The sequence below is a fragment of the Corapipo altera genome, unplaced genomic scaffold (genome assembly GCF_003945725.1).
Source record: "Corapipo altera isolate COAL_440 unplaced genomic scaffold, ASM394572v1 98, whole genome shotgun sequence".
Taxonomy (NCBI): Eukaryota; Metazoa; Chordata; class Aves; order Passeriformes; family Pipridae; genus Corapipo; species Corapipo altera.
The window spans coordinates 6890436-6909414 of record NW_020884914.1 but is presented as its reverse complement, the minus strand read 5'-3'; the positions used below and the strand labels follow the sequence as shown (position 1 = coordinate 6909414).

General features: G+C 47.5%; 1 protein-coding gene across 2 annotated transcripts in view; it reads left to right on the top strand.

Moving 5' to 3' along the window:
* Positions 1–17760, top strand: part of CLUAP1 (clusterin associated protein 1) — a 61121-nt gene extending 43361 nt beyond the window's left edge. Inside the window, exons 10-13 of one of the 2 annotated variants that reach the window (XM_027655009.1) lie at positions 6987–7091; positions 15054–15109; positions 16916–16969; positions 17249–17401. In XM_027655009.1, the coding sequence (XP_027510810.1) occupies positions 6987–7091; positions 15054–15109; positions 16916–16969; positions 17249–17401 (368 nt within the window). Of the gene's footprint in view, positions 1–6986; positions 7092–15053; positions 15110–16915; positions 16970–17248 lie in introns of both variants that reach the window. The other variant, XM_027655010.1, reaches the window with a different exon arrangement.
* Positions 17761–18979: the final 1219 nt, after the last annotated feature.

Here is an 18979-nt window from a genome sequence, read left to right as displayed (position 1 = left end):
GGTCGCCAAGTATGACCTCTTGATAAAATTGGTTAGAAAATAACTACTAATTCCTGTGCCAAGATTGCACATCCCAGTTTAAATGGAGCTTGTCATCAAGAGTTAATTTTAATTATTTCAAGTGAGAGAGCTCTATTGCTTTTCCGGGCAGTGGTTAATGACCCTTACTAAAATGGGATAGACCAGGTTGGACAGGGCTTGGAGCAACCTGGTCCACTGGGAGGTGTCCCTGCCCATGACAGGGGGTGGAATGAGATGAGCTTTAAGATCTCTTTGAACCCAAACTATTCTGGGATTGTGTGATTTTAAAATGACCAAGCAAGGTCAAAAATGTCACTTGGACCAACCTCTGCAATCTCCTCGTTGCTGTTTGTTGCTATTACTACCCAGTTTTTCTATCCACAGGGCTGAATATCCAGGCTTTCCAGACCTCTGTCAGTAGCTCTCAGTACCAGGATGAATTTTTCCTGGAGATCAGATGACACATCTCAGTTTTATGCTAAGGACAAAGGATGTACCCTCCTGGAATTTCTGTATCTTTTCCTTCACATTGCAGAGCTATGGGTGTCTGAGTGTTCAGGCTGATGCAGAGCCTGAAGCTCTTGACTTTGGTGGGACAAGAGTATGGATTTGGTAGAACTGAGGCTTTCAAGTGGGTACTGAGCTTCATTCTCTCTTGAGTCACCCCCATTGTTTTTTCCTGTTCCATTGCTTCCTGCTATTTATTAACTGGGGTTTATTTTGGATCAAGTGGCTGTCAGTTGCCCACTTGATTTTTTGAATATCCTGCTGAATCCAGTAATTGCTGCAGAGCCAGTTGCCTGTGTTTCCAAAGTAGTGATTTTTGTTATCAAATTGAACATGCTGAACAGCACTGACATCTAATTCCAAAGCATATCAATAAACAGTGTTGTCTGTGCTCATTACCTTCACCACAGTAGCTTCTTATTTTGCAGCTGGATACATTTACTTGAATATTGATGCAAACTACCCACTCTGTAATGAAATCACTGCTAAGTTATTAAATCATGCTGTTTTTTCTTCAAGTGTTGCAAATTACCAAAAATTAAATCATTTAAATATAGTGTTGTCTGTCCAGGTATCAGCTCTGGCTTTTTGTGGAAGCAGTAGGTGTGCCTTGGAACAAATAACCCACTTGGGAGAGCTTTGCAGTGGAACCAGGATGTACTTTTTGTCCCTGGACAGCTTTAAAGGAAACTAATTGAGTTGAAACCCACCCTTATGAAATAGAAATGAAAGGCAAGTGGGGTTTATAATCCCAGTGTATTCTCTCTCAGCTGGACTGATATTTTGAGAGTGTTCTCTGAGCAGTAGGGGATGTGGGTCAAACACAATTTACAGAGTTGTTCTGCTGATTACCTTTTCATGATGAAAATACAGGAGCTTCTTAAAACCCCAGCCCGAAGTTTCTGCAGGCAGCCAGCTTGACCTAAATCCAGGTACATGGATTGCTGAATAATAATAAATAAATTTGTTGTGAACATTCAAATAATCCTCCTTAAAGCCATATAAATCTTATAAGCCAGCTCCGTTGCAGTGGGTTTTGCACTCCATGTACCAGCACGTGGCAGTTTGTGACAGTATGTTTTATTATCTTCATTGCTGTATGTTGGTCCTAAGAAAAATCGACGTTTTCTCCATAAGGAATGTTCCTTATCCCCCCAGAAGTGGTTGTAGATTCTGTATGCAGTGTTACACTGATGAGATTGTGGCTTCTTCTAGGGCAACAAGTAGTTTCTTTGTATCTGTGGTTGTAGGAAACTTTGTGCATTGTTACCTTTTTATCAATACTCGGAAGATTTTGGTGAAAACTGGGCACACTGGGCATGTACAATTTGGATGGTGAACCCTGCAGTGTTCTGGCTGGGATGGGTCACACACAGCATTGGACTGGTCTGATGTATCTTGTGTATTTAAATAATTTTTTAGCTCTGTGTTCTGGTTCTGTGTCTTGGGATTTTGACTCAGCATGTTTCTATTCAGCTGATAACTCAGATTTTATATGGGCAGAGTCAGGTTTGGTGATAGCAGCTATTGGGCTGGATTAGAGCAATATTTTTTTTTTTTTTTAAGTGAAAAAGGTGCTCGATGTCTTTGCAGGAGTGAGCAGGAGGCAGGAGTATTGCTATTGCTGAATTTGCATTTGCAGCTGTCACCTTCCTGACCCCCTGGCCTGAGTTCAGCGTAGTGATGCTCCAGGTGGGGTCTGTGCCTCGGGATTTCAGCCTGACTATTCAAGGAAAATCCAAACTCTCGCCATAGATCTGTAACAGGATTTGTTTCAAAGTCACAACTCAGTGCTTATATAGGAGGATATTCTTCCCTGTGAGGATGAGGAGGCCCTGGCACAGATTGCACCATCCCTGGAAGTGTCCAAGGCCAGGTTGGACAAGGCTTGGAGCAACCTGATCTATTAGAAGGTGTTCCTGCCCATGGCAGGGGGTGGGACTGGATGAATCCTTAAAGTCTGAGTTAGTGGGGGAGAAAGGTAAAAAAGAGAATGTGAGAAAGAGAGGATTGAGAATAGCAGAGAATGTGAGGGAGAGGAGAAAAGGGCTGGGTAAGGGAAAAGAAAAAAAAAGGGCTGCTGGGAGTTGTTGTGGCCAAAGTGCAGGACCTGGCCACTGTTGTGGCCTGGTTGAACCTCATCCTCTTGGAATCAGCCCATGGATCCAGCCTGTCCAGGTCCCTCTGCAGAGCCCTCCTGCCTTCCAACTGATCAACACGCCCCCCCAGCTTGGTGTCATCTGCACATTTGCTAATGGTTCACTCAATCCCCTCATCTAAATCATCAATAAAGACATTAAACAGAGCTGGGCCCAACACTGATCCCTGGGGACACCACTGGTGACCAGATTCCAGCTGGATGCAGCTCCATCCCCATCACTCTCTGGGCCTGGCTCTCCAACCAGTTCCTAACCCAGCACAGAGTGCCCCTGTCCAAGCCTGGCTGCAGCTTTTCCAGGAGTGTGCTGTGGGAGACAGTCCAGACAGACACATCCACAGCCTTCCCCTCACCCACCAGGGGGGTCACCTGGTCATAAAAGGAGGTCAGGTTGGTCAGACAGGACCTACCCTTCCTAAACCCATGCTGGCTGGGTCTGATCCCTTGTCCATCCTGTAGGTGCTGTGTGATTGCACCCAGGATGATCTGCTCCATAACCTTGCCAGGCACTGAGGTCAGGCTGACAGGCCTGGAGTTTCCCGGGTCCTCCTTCCGGCCCTTTCTGTGGATGGGTGTGACATTCACAACTTCCAGTCATCTGGAACCTCCCCAGTGAGCCAGGACTGTTGGTAGATGATGGAGAGCAGCTTGGTGAGCTCTTCCACCAGCTCCCTCATCACCCTTGGGTGGATCCCATCTGCTCCCATAGACTTGTGAGGATCCAAGGGGCTCAGCAGGTCACAGACTGTTTCCTTCTGGATTACAGGGGGGCTGTTTGGCCTCCTGTCTCTGTCTACCAGCTCCAGAGGCCCCTTGTCGTGAGGACAGCCTGTCTTACTGCTGAAAACTGAGGCAAAGAAGGTGTTAAATACCTCATCGTTTTCCTCATCTCTGATAACTATGTTCCTCCCCATGTCCAATAAAGAATAGAGGTTTTCCTTGCCCCTCCTTTTGCTACTGATGTATCTGTAGAAGCACTTTTTGTTATCCTTAACAGAAGTGGCAAGATTGAGTTCAAATTGTGCTTTTGTGTCTCTAATTTTCTTTCTACATGACCTAACTATATTCCTAAACTCTTCATAAGTAGCCAGCCCTTTTTTCCATAGTTGGTAAGCTCTCTTTTTTCCCGTAATTTCCTTCAAAATCTCCCTGTTCAGCCAGGCTGGCCGTCTTCCCTGCTGGCTCACCTTTCAGCACACTGGGACAGCTCCTGTGCCTTCAAGACTTCCTTCTGGAAGCATGTCCATCCCTCCTGGACCCCTTTGTTTTCCAGGGCTGTTTCCCAAGGTACCCTCTGAACCAGCCTTCTGAATAGACCGAAATCTGCCCTGCAGAAGTCCAGGGTAGAGGTTTTATTGATGGTTCTCCTTGCATCCCTGAGTGTTGAAAACTCTCTTATTTCATGGTCACTGTGCCCCAGACAGCCTCTGACCACCACATATCCCACCAGCCCCTCTCTGTGAACAGCAGGTCCTGGCAGGCTCATTTACCAGCTGGAGCAGGAAATTATCCTCTGTACACTCTAGGAATCTCCTAGACTGCCTCTTCTCTGCTGTGTGGAGTTCCCAGCAGACACCCAGCAGGGTAAAGTCACCCATAAGAACAAGGGCTGGCGATTTTGAGACATCCACCAGCTGCTTGTAGAATAATTCATCACCCTCATCATCCTGGTTGGGTGGTCTGTAACAGACTCCCACCAGGATGTCAGCCTTGTTGGCCTTCCCCCTGATTCTGATTCACAGGCACTCAACCTTATTGTTACTGACTTCACCTTCTACAGAGTCAAGAGACGTTATATCTGAGAGTCTGAGACCAAAAAAAGGTTAAAAAAAAAAAGGGTTTTCAGAAAGGTAAGTAAAATTAACCTCCATGGAAGTAAAATTTAAGCTCCATGTTGTTCCAGCTGTGCCCTTGTCCCAGTCCTGTCCCCAGAGGGGTGTTAGCTGGGTTTGCCACTTGCAGCAAAGAGCTCTGGCTGCATTGTCGTAGAATCAGGGAATTATTTGGGTTGGAATGGACCTTAAAAATCATCTTGTTCCACCCCCTGCCATGGGCAGGGACACCTTCCACTACCCCAGGTTGCTCCAAGCCCCGTCCAACCTGGCCTTGGACACTTCCAGGGATGGGGCAACCACAGCTTCTCTGGGCAACCTGTGCCAGGACCTCACCACCCACACAGGGAAGAATCTCTTCCCACTGTTCCATCTAACTCTGCCCTCTGGCAGAGGGAAGCCATTAGTCCCAGCTCAGCTGGCAGTTCATGCTCAGCAGGTCCCAGCGAGGAGAAAAAAGCTCTGGCCAGTGGAGCTGGCTAACAGGAGCACAAATGACAAAGCCTGGAAGGGAGAAATTGCTCCTAAAAAAAGAAAAAAGAAAAAAAAACACAAAAAACCAAGAATGAGGGTGCTTTAGTAGCAGTAAGAGCCATCACAGGTGTAATAAACTCATTCTTTCATATACAGAGCACGAACCTGAATCCTCATGGCTCTTCCCAGGGAGTTTGCCTGTGCAAGGGCTGAACAAAACCTCATTTTCTTAAATGCCAGGTAAACAGAAGCAGCACTGAGGTCACACAGCAGTGAGTGATTCCCTCACTTGCCAAAGAATAAAGTGCAACACAAATAGAAATTGTAGCTGAGACTGCTGGAGCCTTGTAATCTTACCAGGCTATCAAATACTTCCCTTGCCATTATTATTTTGTCATTAACGTAATATTGAATATGAAAAACATGATGGAAAAATGTCTAATATTTATATGTTGTCTGATAATTAAATATTGCAAAGATGTGTCAGCTCATTACTAATCCTAATTAAAGTAGTTATTTCCATTTTCATCTCAGACATGTGTGTAATTAAATGTACCTGGGAAATTTTCTCTAACTAATCAGCAGCAAATGTTGCTGTGCTGGGTCCTCCCCTGGGATCCTGTTGAGTTTGGGCTGGCACTGGTAATTCCATGAGCTCCTGCAGCACTGGGGTGTGGGATCAGCTGGTGTGGAGGGACTTGTCTTTGTCAGGGGAGGGTTAGGTTGGATCTCAGGAAAAGGTTCTTCCCTCAGAGGGTGGTTGGGCACTGAACAGGCTCCCCAGGGCAGTGGGCACAGCCCCAGGGCTCACAGAGCTCAGAGAGGGCTTGGACAACACTCAGGGACAGGGTGGGATTGTTGGGGTGTCCTGGGCAGTCAGGAGTTGGACTCAAAGGTCCTTGTGAGTTCCTTCCAACTGAGGATATTCCATAATTTCATGATCTACACATGAGTGAGGACAGTTCAAGACGTGAGGGGAGATGAGGGTCCAGGGCATCAGTGGAATGATTGAAGGGGGAAGTAAATCACAAGTGGCAGTAGCTGGTCTTGGTGAGCCAGGAGCTTGCACAGGCAGGCTGGCATGAGCAAGGAGAGAGGGAAGAAGCTCATGGATAGAAGAAGATTTCAATGGAGCAGAGCCTGCTTCAAACTTTCCCCACATTTCTGCACCAACTTTCCATCCACTGTTTTATTGCAGACCAGGCTCTGAGGGGAATCAGTTTGGTTGGCTATGCATGTGGACCTTCAGGTGGGACTGACCTGGAGAACAGTCTTGCCCTTGTCCTTGCAGGCACTTCTAAATGTCTGAAAACTTCTGTCATCTTTTGATGAATTGTCATCTGAAGGACAATTTCATACAATTCCTTTAGATTGGTTCCAGTTTGGTGACTGGGACTAAGGAACTAAATAGGATAGGGAGAAGGAAACAAAGGCAGAAGATGGAAATATTTGAAGAAGTTCCTGCATCTTGGGAAGCTTTCCTGTCTCTCCAGGCATCTTGATTTTGGCTGTAGCTGCATTCATATATCTGGGGATGTCTCACTGTGCTTTTCTAACCTATGATTAAATGAAAGGCAGAGACTGAGGGGACAGGTTTTGGTATTGTTTGTGCCAGGGTAAAGACCAGGAGATGTGTTAATAACTTCCCAAAAACTTTTAAAAGAGTTTTATCTTTAAATCAGTTGCTGAAATAGCACCTTCTGACTGTACATTCATACAGCACATTTATGGTACAATCTGGGATTGTCCCAAGGCAGTTGTTTATAGTGTGTGCTGCTTTGGCACTTACATGCAGAAAGATTTCTCCTTAGGATGTGGATATTGGCTATTTTCCTGTACTCTTCAGTAGAGCCAGTGCTCTCTGCAGCTGCATTTTTAATTAATGTTGTGCTTGAACAAAGGTAGTGACTGCTGGTATCTCCTGTGTCCAACTGCTGCTCTGAGTCATGGGTTGGTTTGAGTGATATTAACCAGCTGGTTTTGTTTTTAACCAGGTAATGATGATTCTGACATCGACATTCCAGAGGATGAAGGATCTGACAGTGAACTGGAAGGGCAGATCATGAAGCAGCACACCAGCACAGAAGCTCTGCTGCAAGGTATCCTAACCCACCCTTCCTTGCCTTTGTTCAGAAGGATATGCTGGAATTACCTGAGTCACTTCAGATGTGAGAAGACCCTGTTGGAGTTCAGGACGTTGGCACCTCTCAGTTCTCAGGAGCTGTAGGAGGATAAAGCCTTGTGGAGAAAACAGTGGTTTGGGGGGAGCAAATTAAGGATTATTTATTTACTGGGGGGAAAAAATCACTGTGTGAGAAAAAAACTGCCTTGGTATTGTCTTAGAGATTATTGAAGTAGCTTCATACAAAGCCTCAGGAAAGCAATGTCATTTCTCATTGCAAAGCATTTATTTCCCTTTAGCTGTTGGCACTTGTTCTGGCAGAGTCTTTTTCAAAAGGAGACCTTCAGCGAGCCCATAAAGCCACCTGCACTGATATGGGCACTGGGTAACACACCTGAGCTGCTGCTTTCAGGGAGGGATGTCTGGCTTCTATCCTAGCTCATGTGGAGTGGAATTGCAGCCCCTGGTGCTGATCCCACTGGAGCCCTGCTCAGAAGAGTTACAGGTCCTGGTCTTAGAGGAATTAATTACTGGGGGGGTGTGTGTGTGTTTTACTGATGTGGGAAAAGAATTGCTCTGCTTAGTCTGGAGTCAAGCAAAATACACTCAGGAAATCAGGTTAGTGCTCTGTGTTAGCAGTGAGGGATCCTGAACTGCCAGCAAAAGCCTCTCTGGGGTCTGTAGGAGGTACCTGTGTAGGGAATTTCATGTACCACCACTTCTGCTGGAACCTGTTCCTTAGATAAACTGCAAATATGTGGAGTTTTTCTGAGTGGAATTCTCTCCCCTCTCTGAGACCAGAGGAAGAAGCTGACATTCTCAAGTCAATGTAATTCAAGCACTTTTATCCTCCTTTCCACTGTTTTTCATAAAAATAGAGAAATCTTGATAAGTGCTAGAAACACTGATATTCCCTAAGGATTTTTACATTGCCATTTCTCAGGGAAAGGTTTGTACACGGATTTTAGAGCTTTGGAAGTGACTGTGTCACTGTCTGTAACTTCTGTAACTTCAGTTCAGAGGGCACCATAACCTGGTGATGTCAGCCATCTCTTAATACCAGTTTTAAGAGTAAAAAGCTTTATTACAAAAGTTGTAGATTTTGTGACAAGTAGAATTTTTTCTAGGAAGGGCTTTGTTATCATTAATTACACTTAATGGAGACTCAAAATGAGGTTGTCAGACTTAAGCAGTTCAAATCTATGAGATGTTTTCTCTGCTGTGCTGTTTAGATTGATTTCTGTGCTCCTCTGGGTCTCCTTCTGGTGTTTAGTAAACTATTACTGGCAGATAATTATCCTCTTGACTTGCTGTTGCTCTCTACAAGTCCCTGACAGGAGAGTGGAGCCAGGTGGGGGTCAGGCTCTTCTCCCAGGGAACAAGGGACAGGACCAGAAGAAACAGGCTGGATCAGACAGAGGGTCCATCTTCTCTCCCCACCACTGTCTGAAAGAAAATGTCTGGGGAAGAGTGTAGGAACTTCCCTCGGGTTCCCTCCTGCTCTCAATCTGTTTCAACCTCCACGAGTATTTCCTGAGCCAGATGTGGCTTCCACAAATTTAATCTAACCCTCAGCAGATTTATTTTCTCCTAAGAACCTGTCCAGTCTCCCCTTGAACTAACTGGATTTTTGTCATCCATGCTATCAGAAGTGGCAGATTTTGAGGTGATGTTGTGATTATGTGTGCAGATCCATCTTTCCAGCCTCTTGGACCAGTCTGAAATGCATTTTGGCATCGTGAGGATCTCTCCCCTTCCCAGTGGCAGCGGTGCCAGACTGGGACACACAAGCTGGCACACAGGGCAATGCTACAGAATGAAGCTGGAATAGTCTGCCCTTGCAGATCTGTGGAACTGTGCCTGTCTGTAGTAAATCACCCTCTATTGCACACTGCCAGGGTCTTTCAGCTCCTGTAAACCAATTATCTGAATGCTTCAGCTCTTGTTTACTTTTATAATGTTGGTGTTAAGGGGAATTTTTGTCCTGTCCAGACCACAGAGACCATTTCACCACTGAGACAGGAATAACTTCAGCCTTTTTTATGTCTTTACTGTAGGAAGACAGCTTTACTAAACTCTGTTTTTCAGCAGTCAGTCCAAAGCCACACAGTGAGAGAGCAGCTCTCTTGCAGCCTCTTGCTTTGGCAGACCTGACCCAGGGAATCAGTGTGATGATGATGTGCTGACGAGCTGGGCAGTGAGGGCACTGAATGCCTGTGGTACCCTGGATGCTGGGGGAAGGCTGCAGAGGCTGAATTACCCCTCTTTTTGTTTTTAATCCTTTAGGGAAAATGGAGGCTTTGACACAGAAGTCTTCTCAGGTGAACCTACACAGCCCTGTTTCCAGGCCCCTCCTGCTGAAAAGCAGGAAAGTCCTGTTCTCAGTGGAAATTGTCAGACTCCACTTGTGCAAATTCTTTCTCCAGAGCTTGTGGCCATGTTCAGATTTCTGCCACAGAATTTCTAGACTGTTTTCCTTCCCTTTTAACTCCCCTGGGTGTGTAGAAATCAGAGGTGTGAGATTGATACACAGGAGAGTGGAGGGATTCAATTGGGAATGTGTAACAGCTGCCTGCTTCTTGATGGATATCTTGTTCACATTGAGTTCCTGGGGCTGTCACCTGCCTAATTTTTAAAGCCACATGTTAAATAATAGTCTATTTTCTCCTTCCTTCTGGTTCCTAAAGGAAGTTACATCTCTGAGCCCAAGACCAAGAGATGTATGCAAGTACATTTATCTTTACAAATACAAGGTGGTAACAAATCTGCAGGTTTTCTCAAAATGTTGCATTCCTCTCTGTTGTGGAAATGAGTGTTTATTAAAAAAAAAAAAAAAAAATCTGAAGCCCACTGCAGCTGTATGGGCATCACTCAGATGCTGTGTGATCCCATCCCTGATCTCTCAGATTCATCCACAGGGACAGCTGCCTCTTACCAGCACACAGCTGAGTGCAGGATGTCGTCTCCATTCCCAAGCCATTCCCCCCAACAGTCTGTTCAGAAACCCTTAAGAAGCAGCCATCAGGTTCTGCCCACTGCTGCAGAGTGCCTGGAGCTCGTGTTTTTGAAAAAGAACAGAAGAAAATGTCTTGTTCAGAGTCGTGCCACGCTGAAGTGCCCCCAGGGAGGATTTGCCAAGGGTGCTGCAAATGTAAACGTCTGCCACAGACTCAAGTGTCCTCCTGGTGTCCCAGCAGGGCCAGGATGGCAAGGCCTGAGTCTTAAAAACATCAGGAATCTGCACGGGGGCTTCCAGGTGCTTTTTCAGAGGCCAAATTAGATTTGGGTATCCTCACAGAAGGGAGAGCTTTAGACCCCGCATGGCATCAGGTGGGCAGAGGTGAGTCAGGAACAGCAGCTGTGACACAGGCTCTGCTGGGCACTGAATTCTTACCTTTCCAGTCCATCAGGGATTTGGGAATGTTGTTTTGTAACCCCAGAGCTTCTCTGAAAATCCCTGTCTGATTTCTTGGCAGTTATCAAAAAGTACAGAGCAACAAAAAAAATCTCCTCTGCCCTGGCCAGCTGCTCTCTTCCTGATGGCTCCTGAGGAGCCCTGGTGTTTGCAGGCATCTCCTGGCACGTGTTTGCCTTAATCCAGAGTCTGTGGAACTGAGGTGAAAGGGTCTGGCTTTCACACATTCCATGGTGGTGGCAGAGGGAGAAGGCTGAGGCACAAGGAGTGGGTCTGGCCGTGCATTGGCAGGGTCCAGGTTCTCCAGCTGTTTGAAGGTGATATATGAAACCAAGGGGAAAAATTGCAAAAGTGCACCTGCTCAGAACACCTCAGAGGACTCCACCAAACTGATCCTGCTTTTAGAACTTAAAAATAAATTCCTTCCCTTGTGAACTTCCTCAAGGGCAATTTTACTCTGACTGGGGCTTTATGCACATAGCATATGTGTGTTCTTGTGACTGTGCTCCTGGAGGGAATATACTTTTCTGGTAAACCAAACCAAGTCTTAATTGTAAACCTTATAAAAACATTTTGGGGAGTCAGATTAGTCTCTTATTCCTTGCCTCTTCAGGTCAAATGGGAGAGAAAAACAAGTGTTTGAGCCACAGATCTGATTGTCAGAAGGCTGGTGCAGCTGCACTTATTTTCCTGTATTTCTGTGTGGATCTCTGCAGATTCCTGTCCCCCAGATAAGAGTCTTTGCAGACTTTAGTTCCCTGATATGGCAGCTGTTGGGCAATATTACTAGGCTCATGTAGCTGGGGAAAGGGGGCAATCAGGTATATTTGGGAACACTGAAAAGGGGCCGTGTTTGGAATTCAGAGAAATTAATTTGTCTTAAATTGAACTTTTTTCCTCCTTGGCATCTGCTCCCTGCAGAGCTGTCATTGGCTGTAGGTTTTGTGTCAGGAGGTGCTTCCTGGAGGAAGGAGGTGTTGCTGTGCACTGTCAGCCAGGCCATCATGACACTGGACCTGGTGGAGAAGGAGGAGGGACGGGTTGTAGCTCTTAAATGTTGGGAGACAGGTCCCTCAATTCCAAGTGGATTTCCTTTCCGTGGAGGTGTAAGAAATAAATTAAAGTGTGTTCCCCTGGGCAGCACCACAGCTCCCCTGTGGAGAGCTTAAAGAACCCCTGCATTTTGGCAGTGCCTGGAAGATGTTGCTGAGATCAGAGCTTTGTGCTAAGGGAGGGGATTGTCCTGCTGTGCTCTGCCCTGAAGTGCCCTCACCTCAGCACCTGGGGCTGTTCTGGACACCATCATATCAGAAGGATCTAGAGCTGTTGGAGAGTGTCCAAGGGAGGGACACAAGGATGGGGAAGGGTCTGTAGGGGAAGGATCTGAGAAGCAGCTCAGGGCTCTTGGTCTGTTCAGTCTGGAGGAGACTGAGGTCAGACCTCAACGGGGTCTGCAGCTTCCTCTTGAGGGGCAGTGGAGGGGCAGCTCCGAGCTGTGAGCAGTGACAGGACCCAGGGAATGGCTGGAGTTGTGTCAGGGCAGGGTCAGGTTGGGTGTCAGGAAAAGGTTCTTCCCCCAGAGGGTGGTTGGGCACTGCCCAGGCTCCCCAGGGCAGTGGGCACAGCCCCAAGGCTGCCAGAGCTCAAGGAGTGTTTGGACAACGCTCTGAGGGACAGGATGGGATTGTTGGGGTGTCCTGGGCAGGGAGTTGGACTCAATGGTCTTTGTGGGTCCCTTTCAGCTCAGGGCATTCCATGATTCTGTGATTAAGAACACAGTCCCCAAAGCACACACAGACTAGAAAGTTCAGGCCGGAGGTTTATCCCAGTTTTCTCTGTGTGGAAGGGAATGTGTTGTGGAGGGAAGGGAGGTGTCTTCTCTGAGCTCCTGCTGTGAATTTGCATTAGGTGCTGGACGCTGCAGATCTGCAGACTGAGCAAAATGTTTCAGCTGCAAATCCAGCCTCCCCTCCCCGTGGGCTGGCTGGACCCCACAGACTGTGTGTCTGTTCTTGCTGTCAGACACAGGGTTAATGTGTACCCACTGTTCAGTGAGAAGCTGGAAATCATTCCAGTCCTGTGGCTCCATTGTAGGAAGCTGCTCGGGCTGGTACAATGGCATATATCACACAGAGGGAAAAGGGCAAATGCTCACAGGCTTCAAATCATGGATGCTTGGTGGCTGTAAACTGTGGTGCTGCCTGGAGATTAGACTCCGAAGCTGCAGTGAATTAGTCTGGTCGTTACGAGCCGTACAGCCTGTCCCGGCTGGAGTCACATTCTGTGTAAGGAAACTCAGCAGGCTCCCACCCGCCGGGGAGCTGCAGGAGCTCCCGTGGCCGGAGCGATGCGGCTCTAAGGGCACACTGAGCCGAGCCCAGCTAAGCTGAACCCAGGAAATCAAGTGACAGCTTCCCCAGCCCTCCCTGCCCCCTGCACGTGACTCCTCTCTTTCCTGCCTCTCCTCCAGCACACGTGGAAATTCCGTGACCATCTGCTTGTCCATGTTCCCACGCACAGGAACTTGGGGGTTTGTGATGTGAAAGTTAAAATAGTGTGGAAAATCTGCTTGCTGTGCTCTTTACAGCTGGGTGCACAGGGGAAGCCCCAGCCCCTCTACATCCTGCAGTCTCTCCTAGGAGTGTCCCAGGGTTGTACTCCAGCCCTTCTGCATCCTGGGGTCTCTTCTGGGAGCGTCCCAGGGTTGTGCCTGCAGGATCTAATCCTGCTGATCCCACAGTCCCTAGTTCAGAGAGGTGCTCCTGGCTTAAACAATGTAGGGATCCAAGTCTGGGCAGCATCTGATTATCCTGTTCCTCCAGATATAAGGAGTTAGATGCACACAGGATGTCCTGGAAGAGCAGCATCCTCCGGACCTTCTGTGAGGAATCTCTGAGTTCTTCCCATGGCATTTTGAATTGTCCTATTCCATCAGCTCTCCTTATGTGATATCTTGATTTTCTTTTATATGCGGGATCTCTCTCAGCTTTGTCTTATTTTAGGAGCTCCCTGCAGCTTTCTCCTTTTGAGGTAATAATTCCCAATTTTACACTTCATGCTGAGCCTTCTACAGAGCAAAATTGCAGTTTTGCAACTCTCAGAGCCATCTGTAGGCTGGGTAAAAAGAAGGTTCTGTTGTTGTCTAATGATGTGAGTTGTAATCAGCTTCAAATTTATATGGTTTAGTCTTGCATAAATTAGGGCAAAAGTCTCCAAAGCTTGAAGGCAGATCTTCTGTCTGGAAATCTTACAGTTCTATCTCCACTGCCCAGTCAGTAGAGGACACTGCTTTTTATCTAAAAACATAAAATCCTTTAAATTATCTGCCTTGATGCAACAAAGGTTTTTTTGGTGAGTTGTGGATGAGTTAGCCAGCTTTTTCCTGCCACTAATTCAGATCAATCTGCGTGGGACAGAAGGGACCTGTCATCTTTTGTGCCTTGGGAGGTACAAAAGAGGTTTGCCAGGATATATTTTAAAGCTGCTTTGTTTTCATGCTAAAACCAGTAAGGATTAGATTGTCTAGATTGGAACATAGGGGAAGCTGGTGATGGCAGATGGTGAGATGGGATGGTCACAGCACGGCTGTAAATAGGATCTGGTCAGTGTTCAGGGCATCCTGGGGGCTGCAGGAGCAGGGCTGAATCACCCAGGCATCCCACACGTAGCATTTCCCCTTTCACAACACCTTACAGGCTCCCTTCTAGCAAAGGAGACCTTGGTAGCATCTTCCCCATTTCCTAAATCCTCTGCATTGCCAAAACCAGCAAAGCACAAGTGTGGTCTCCCTTTTCAGTGAGCTCCCTGCAACCCTGAGATCTCCACCTCTCCCTTCAGACTTAAACATCAAACTCTCAACAGGAAATTCCTGAGGTTTGCTTTGGCACTGCCAGGAATTCCTGTGAGATGTCAGTCCCTCCTGGAATATCAGAAAGGATCTGAGCTTTCTAAAGGACAGGAGGCTTATCACATGCAAAAAACCAGGCTTTTGTTCTCTGTCTACCAAAGCAGAGGAAGGAATATGTCAATTCACAGATTTTTTTGGGTTGGAAGGGGCCTCTCAAGATCATGGAGTCCAACCCCTCTGCTCAAACAGGAGATTTGAGCTGGTTTTCCAGGACCACATCCAGTTGGGTTTTGAATATCTCCATGAATAACTCCACAACTTCTCTAGGCAACTTTGTCTCAGTGTTTGACCACCCCCACAGTAAAACAAAAGTGATTTCTTTTGTTCACATAGAACTTCCTGTTTCTTAATGTGTCTCTCACCTCTTGTCCTGTCAGAACTGTTACAAGGTAGCTCTGGAATTATCATCCTGACTGGAATTATTGTCAGACATATCCTCTTCTACTATCTCCTGAGCTCTGAAGGCTTAACAAGGGGGGGACCTTACATGCACTGGGATCTCATCCTCTCACTGCTGTTTGACTTGTCCTTAAAATGTAAACTCTGAGCTTTGTCCTTCCTTCTGCCTCCCTGTAACCATGAGCCAGGCTTCATGGTGATTCTCTTTGCTCTTGCAGGAAGAGCTGGCACACGGGTCGTGGGAACAATGCAAGGTGGAGAAACGGAGGAAGATGTAAGTAACCATCCCATGTGTCTGTAGAGCTTCCCTGACAGTGCTTTAGAGTGCCAGCCCTCTCCTCAGCTAGAGAAACACCTTTTATCTGCTGAATCCTCATGCCCCAGGCCTGCTTTTCCCCTCCTTTCCTTTAACTCATTGGCATAGACACAGATTTCCCTATTTTTCCTTTGCTCTTGGGGTCTGTGTGCTCTGTGTGCTTTCGCCTCGTCCTGCAGTGCACAGCTCGTGGCACACAGGCTGCAGGAATGCTGTTTGGTGAGCTGTGGGGGCAGAGTGCTGGCAAGAGGGATCAGTGCAGGGCAGCAGGAGTTAGGTACATGGACATAAATCCCCTTTTGTTGCTCTAAAAACACATGCCTTGGACCCTCTCTGTGGCCTGTACTGGCAGCATCAGTCATCAGTCATCCAGATGATGGGGCAGGGATGAGAGCAGGACTGTGAGCTTTATCCCTTGGGATTCCTGCTGTCCCAGGGCTCCTGGCTTTGCATCTGGTTGTGGTTTACGTGGTGAGCGGGCAGAGTCTAAAAGGCACACCCAGGTTTGAACAGAAGGCACTTGTTCTATATCTGTGCCCAGCCCTTGGCATCCATGGACAGTTTTTCTGTGCCTCTGGGCACACCTGAGTGGCTACATCTGCACTAGGCAGCTGAAGCCAGCTGCTGTGATGTGGTTTGCATCCATACAGGAAGCTCTTTCCATCTTCCCAAAAAACTGCTGGCATCCTGGGACTGTCCTGTTCTCCTCACAGTGATGGAATATTGCTTTGAAGAGTGCTAGTTGGCACAGGCCAAAACTGTGCTAGAAGATAGTACAGCTATGATGATTGTGGGCTTGTGTTTGAACCTGTGCTGCTGTTAATTCCTGGTGTGGATGGAGCCTTCCTGTCTCCCTGTCCAGCAGATACTCCCACAGTGCTGCCTGGCTCGAGGAGGGCAGTTCAGACATCTCTTTGAATCCCAGACTGGTTTGGGTTGGAAGGGACCTTAAAGCTCATCTCATTCCACCCCCTGTCATGGGCAGGGACACCTTCCACTAGCCCAGGTTGCTCCAAGCCCCGTCCAACCTGGCCTTGGACACTTCCAGGGATGGGGCAGCCACAGCTTCCTTGGGCACCCTCACCTTGTCTCTGGAGAGTAACTTGCAGCCCCTGCAAGACTGGGTGTGGTCAAGGCTGTTGTTACCTCCTGGGGAATGATTTGTGCCCTTGGCATTCAGACCTGTTTCTGGGCAGGTCAGAAATGCCTGTGCTGTATGTGAAGATGTCACCTTATTGTCCTTGACCATGTTTGTGACAGATTTGGATAGTCATCCTGTGTTGCTTCTCTTCCCTTTAGACTTTCCTGTTCACAGCTTTCTCCCTGTTGGCACAGCTCCATTGTATCCAGGTGTGGAAAGCCAAGGCCTTCAGCCTCCGATTGCCCTCAGCTGGAGCCCCTCAGCTGTGATTGTCTTATGGCTCTGCCCTTGGAATCATCCTCTCAGGAGGCCCAGGGGCTGAGAGGCTCACTCAGGAACCCTCACAGGCTTCTGTGTGTCCAAGATGAGGGAAGGAAACTATTGAGGCTGGTTTGAACCCCTCAAGGAGTTCATGGAGTTACACAGTTGGGAAGAGAGCAGGCTTCAGCCTGCCCCAGAGCCTCTGTCCCTTGCTGGTGTGGTGCATGATGCCAGAGCTGTGCCTGCCTTTACTGCCTTCTCCCCTGCTCCCACCTTGGTTATTTTCTGTTTTCTTTTATGTTCTTGTACATTTTTTTTTCCCTGCTCTGCCTCTCTTGTTTCTTCCACTCTGGTTCTCCAAGGGGACACCTGCCCCAGCACGGCCAGGCTCACACAAGGTCACCACCAAGGCACAGGTGGGTTCCTCTCCTGCGGTTCATTTTCTTCCACTTCCCCTTGATTCTCACAAGGTATCACTTTAAAGTTAAACACCCTGCCAGGTTTTTAATACCCCAGATCCAGCAGAAGTCAAGGAGTTCATGTTTGTCAGCTCTGTGGGGTGGGGAGGGAGGTTTGCAGTCAGTGGGGAGTGCAGGGAGGGAGCCAGCACTGCCATCCCTGACTTTTGGGCTGGCAAAGAGGCCTTGCCATGGGACAGCTGAAGTGGTTATGGCCTCTTGTTTCCTGTCCTTCAGGAGGACTCGGGGGATAGTGAGATTGACCTGGATGAAGATGATGATGAGGAGGAGGATGATCTGGAAGATGACAGCATGGAAATCTCCCCAAGCAAATCCAGCCACCGAGCAAGGAAGCCAGAGCCACTGGAGCAAAGTGATAATGACTTCTGACTCTTCAGGAGCAGGAGGCATCTTGAAACACAAACTTTGGAGAGAATGCAGGCCAGGAGCAAATATCCTGCCATCTGAAAAGTGCATGTCAGCATGAATTTAGGAGTTGGTGAATAATGGTCATTAAACTTAAAAATTAAACTTGGATTGCCAGGCTTGTGACTCTCGAAGCATGAGCAGTTTATCCACAAGGGGAATCACAGTAATGTGATGTTATTTCCATAATTACACTAAAACTGGCTCTCGTGCACTGCAGTGCCAGAAGTCTCACTCCAGTGAGCACTGTGTACCTGATTTCCCTGCATTTTATTATGTCCAAACAGATTTTTTTTTGGCTTAATAAAACTGAATTAAAAGCTGCTCTGGGAATGCATTTCAATTGATTTTAAATCTGGCTTAAATCTGTTTGTCCTAAACATATCCTTTACCTAATCAAGGGCTTGTCTCTGCTAAGAGCAGCTCCAATTAGACTGAAGGAGTGAAGTTAAAACTGGGAAACAAGTGAAGGACTCCTCAAATACCACCAAGGGTATTTCAGCTATGTCAGTGGGGATTGTCTCAAACTTCACTGGGCTGAGTTTGAGTGTCCTGAGAGATGTGCTGTAACCAAATCCATATTAAATTAACCCTTTCATTATACTGAGGCTACCGGGGTAGGCTCAGGTTTAGGTATTCAAATGGGCCAAAAGCTGGGCTTTTGTTCAGTACGTTGTGCTGATGCCATCAGTGAAGGTGTGTTCAGGTTTGTCTGAGGGTTGCCTCTTTTAGCTCTGCTTTAGCATCAACAGTTTGTCTTCAGAGGAGCAGGAATCAGTACTTGATGAGAAGAGTTCACTGAGGTGTGTGTTCATCAGGGCAGTCAGAGCCTGGCTGTGCTCCTGCCCTTCACCTTTTTACACCAGCAGAGTACTTTGCTTTTGACCCCTTCTGAAGTCTGCATTCGGGTCCAGTCTCTCCATTAATGAAGGAAGGAGTGCACATAAGTCACTTGAAAAACTGAGAGGTTTTTCATCTCTGACCCTAAGGGTGGAACTGTCACACCTGAAGAAATGCCCCATCAGCAGAGCCCAGAGCTTGAAATGTCATGTCAAGCTGGGACAAGAGCTGACAGGTAAATACAGCCAGGTTTTGGGTGGTCATGGGGCATGTGTGGGGACAGTGATGTGCTGAGCTGACTGACTGACAGTTTGGATGCTTCCTTGCACCTCTTAATTGGCTTTTTGCACCTTATTTCAAAGAAGGCAGATACAGAAGATGGCAAACACCTACTTTAGAGCCATTAGGGTGGTCCTGTGACAGCCAGGGTGAAGGTGTATGTGCTTAACACATCCCTCTCTCTAGGGGTGGGAAGGTGCTGATTTTAGGAGCCATTCCCAGAATGTTTTCCCATGTTATGCAGGGAATCCACTCTGGTCCTCCATGTGTGCTGTTCAGCTTGGAAAAGAAAGGGTTCCAGGGAGACCTGAGAGCCCCTTCCACTGCCTGAAGAAGCTCCAGGAGAGCTGGAGATGGACTTGGGACAAGGAATGGAGGGACAGGACAAGAGGGAATGGCTTCCCACTGCCAGAGGGCAGGGTT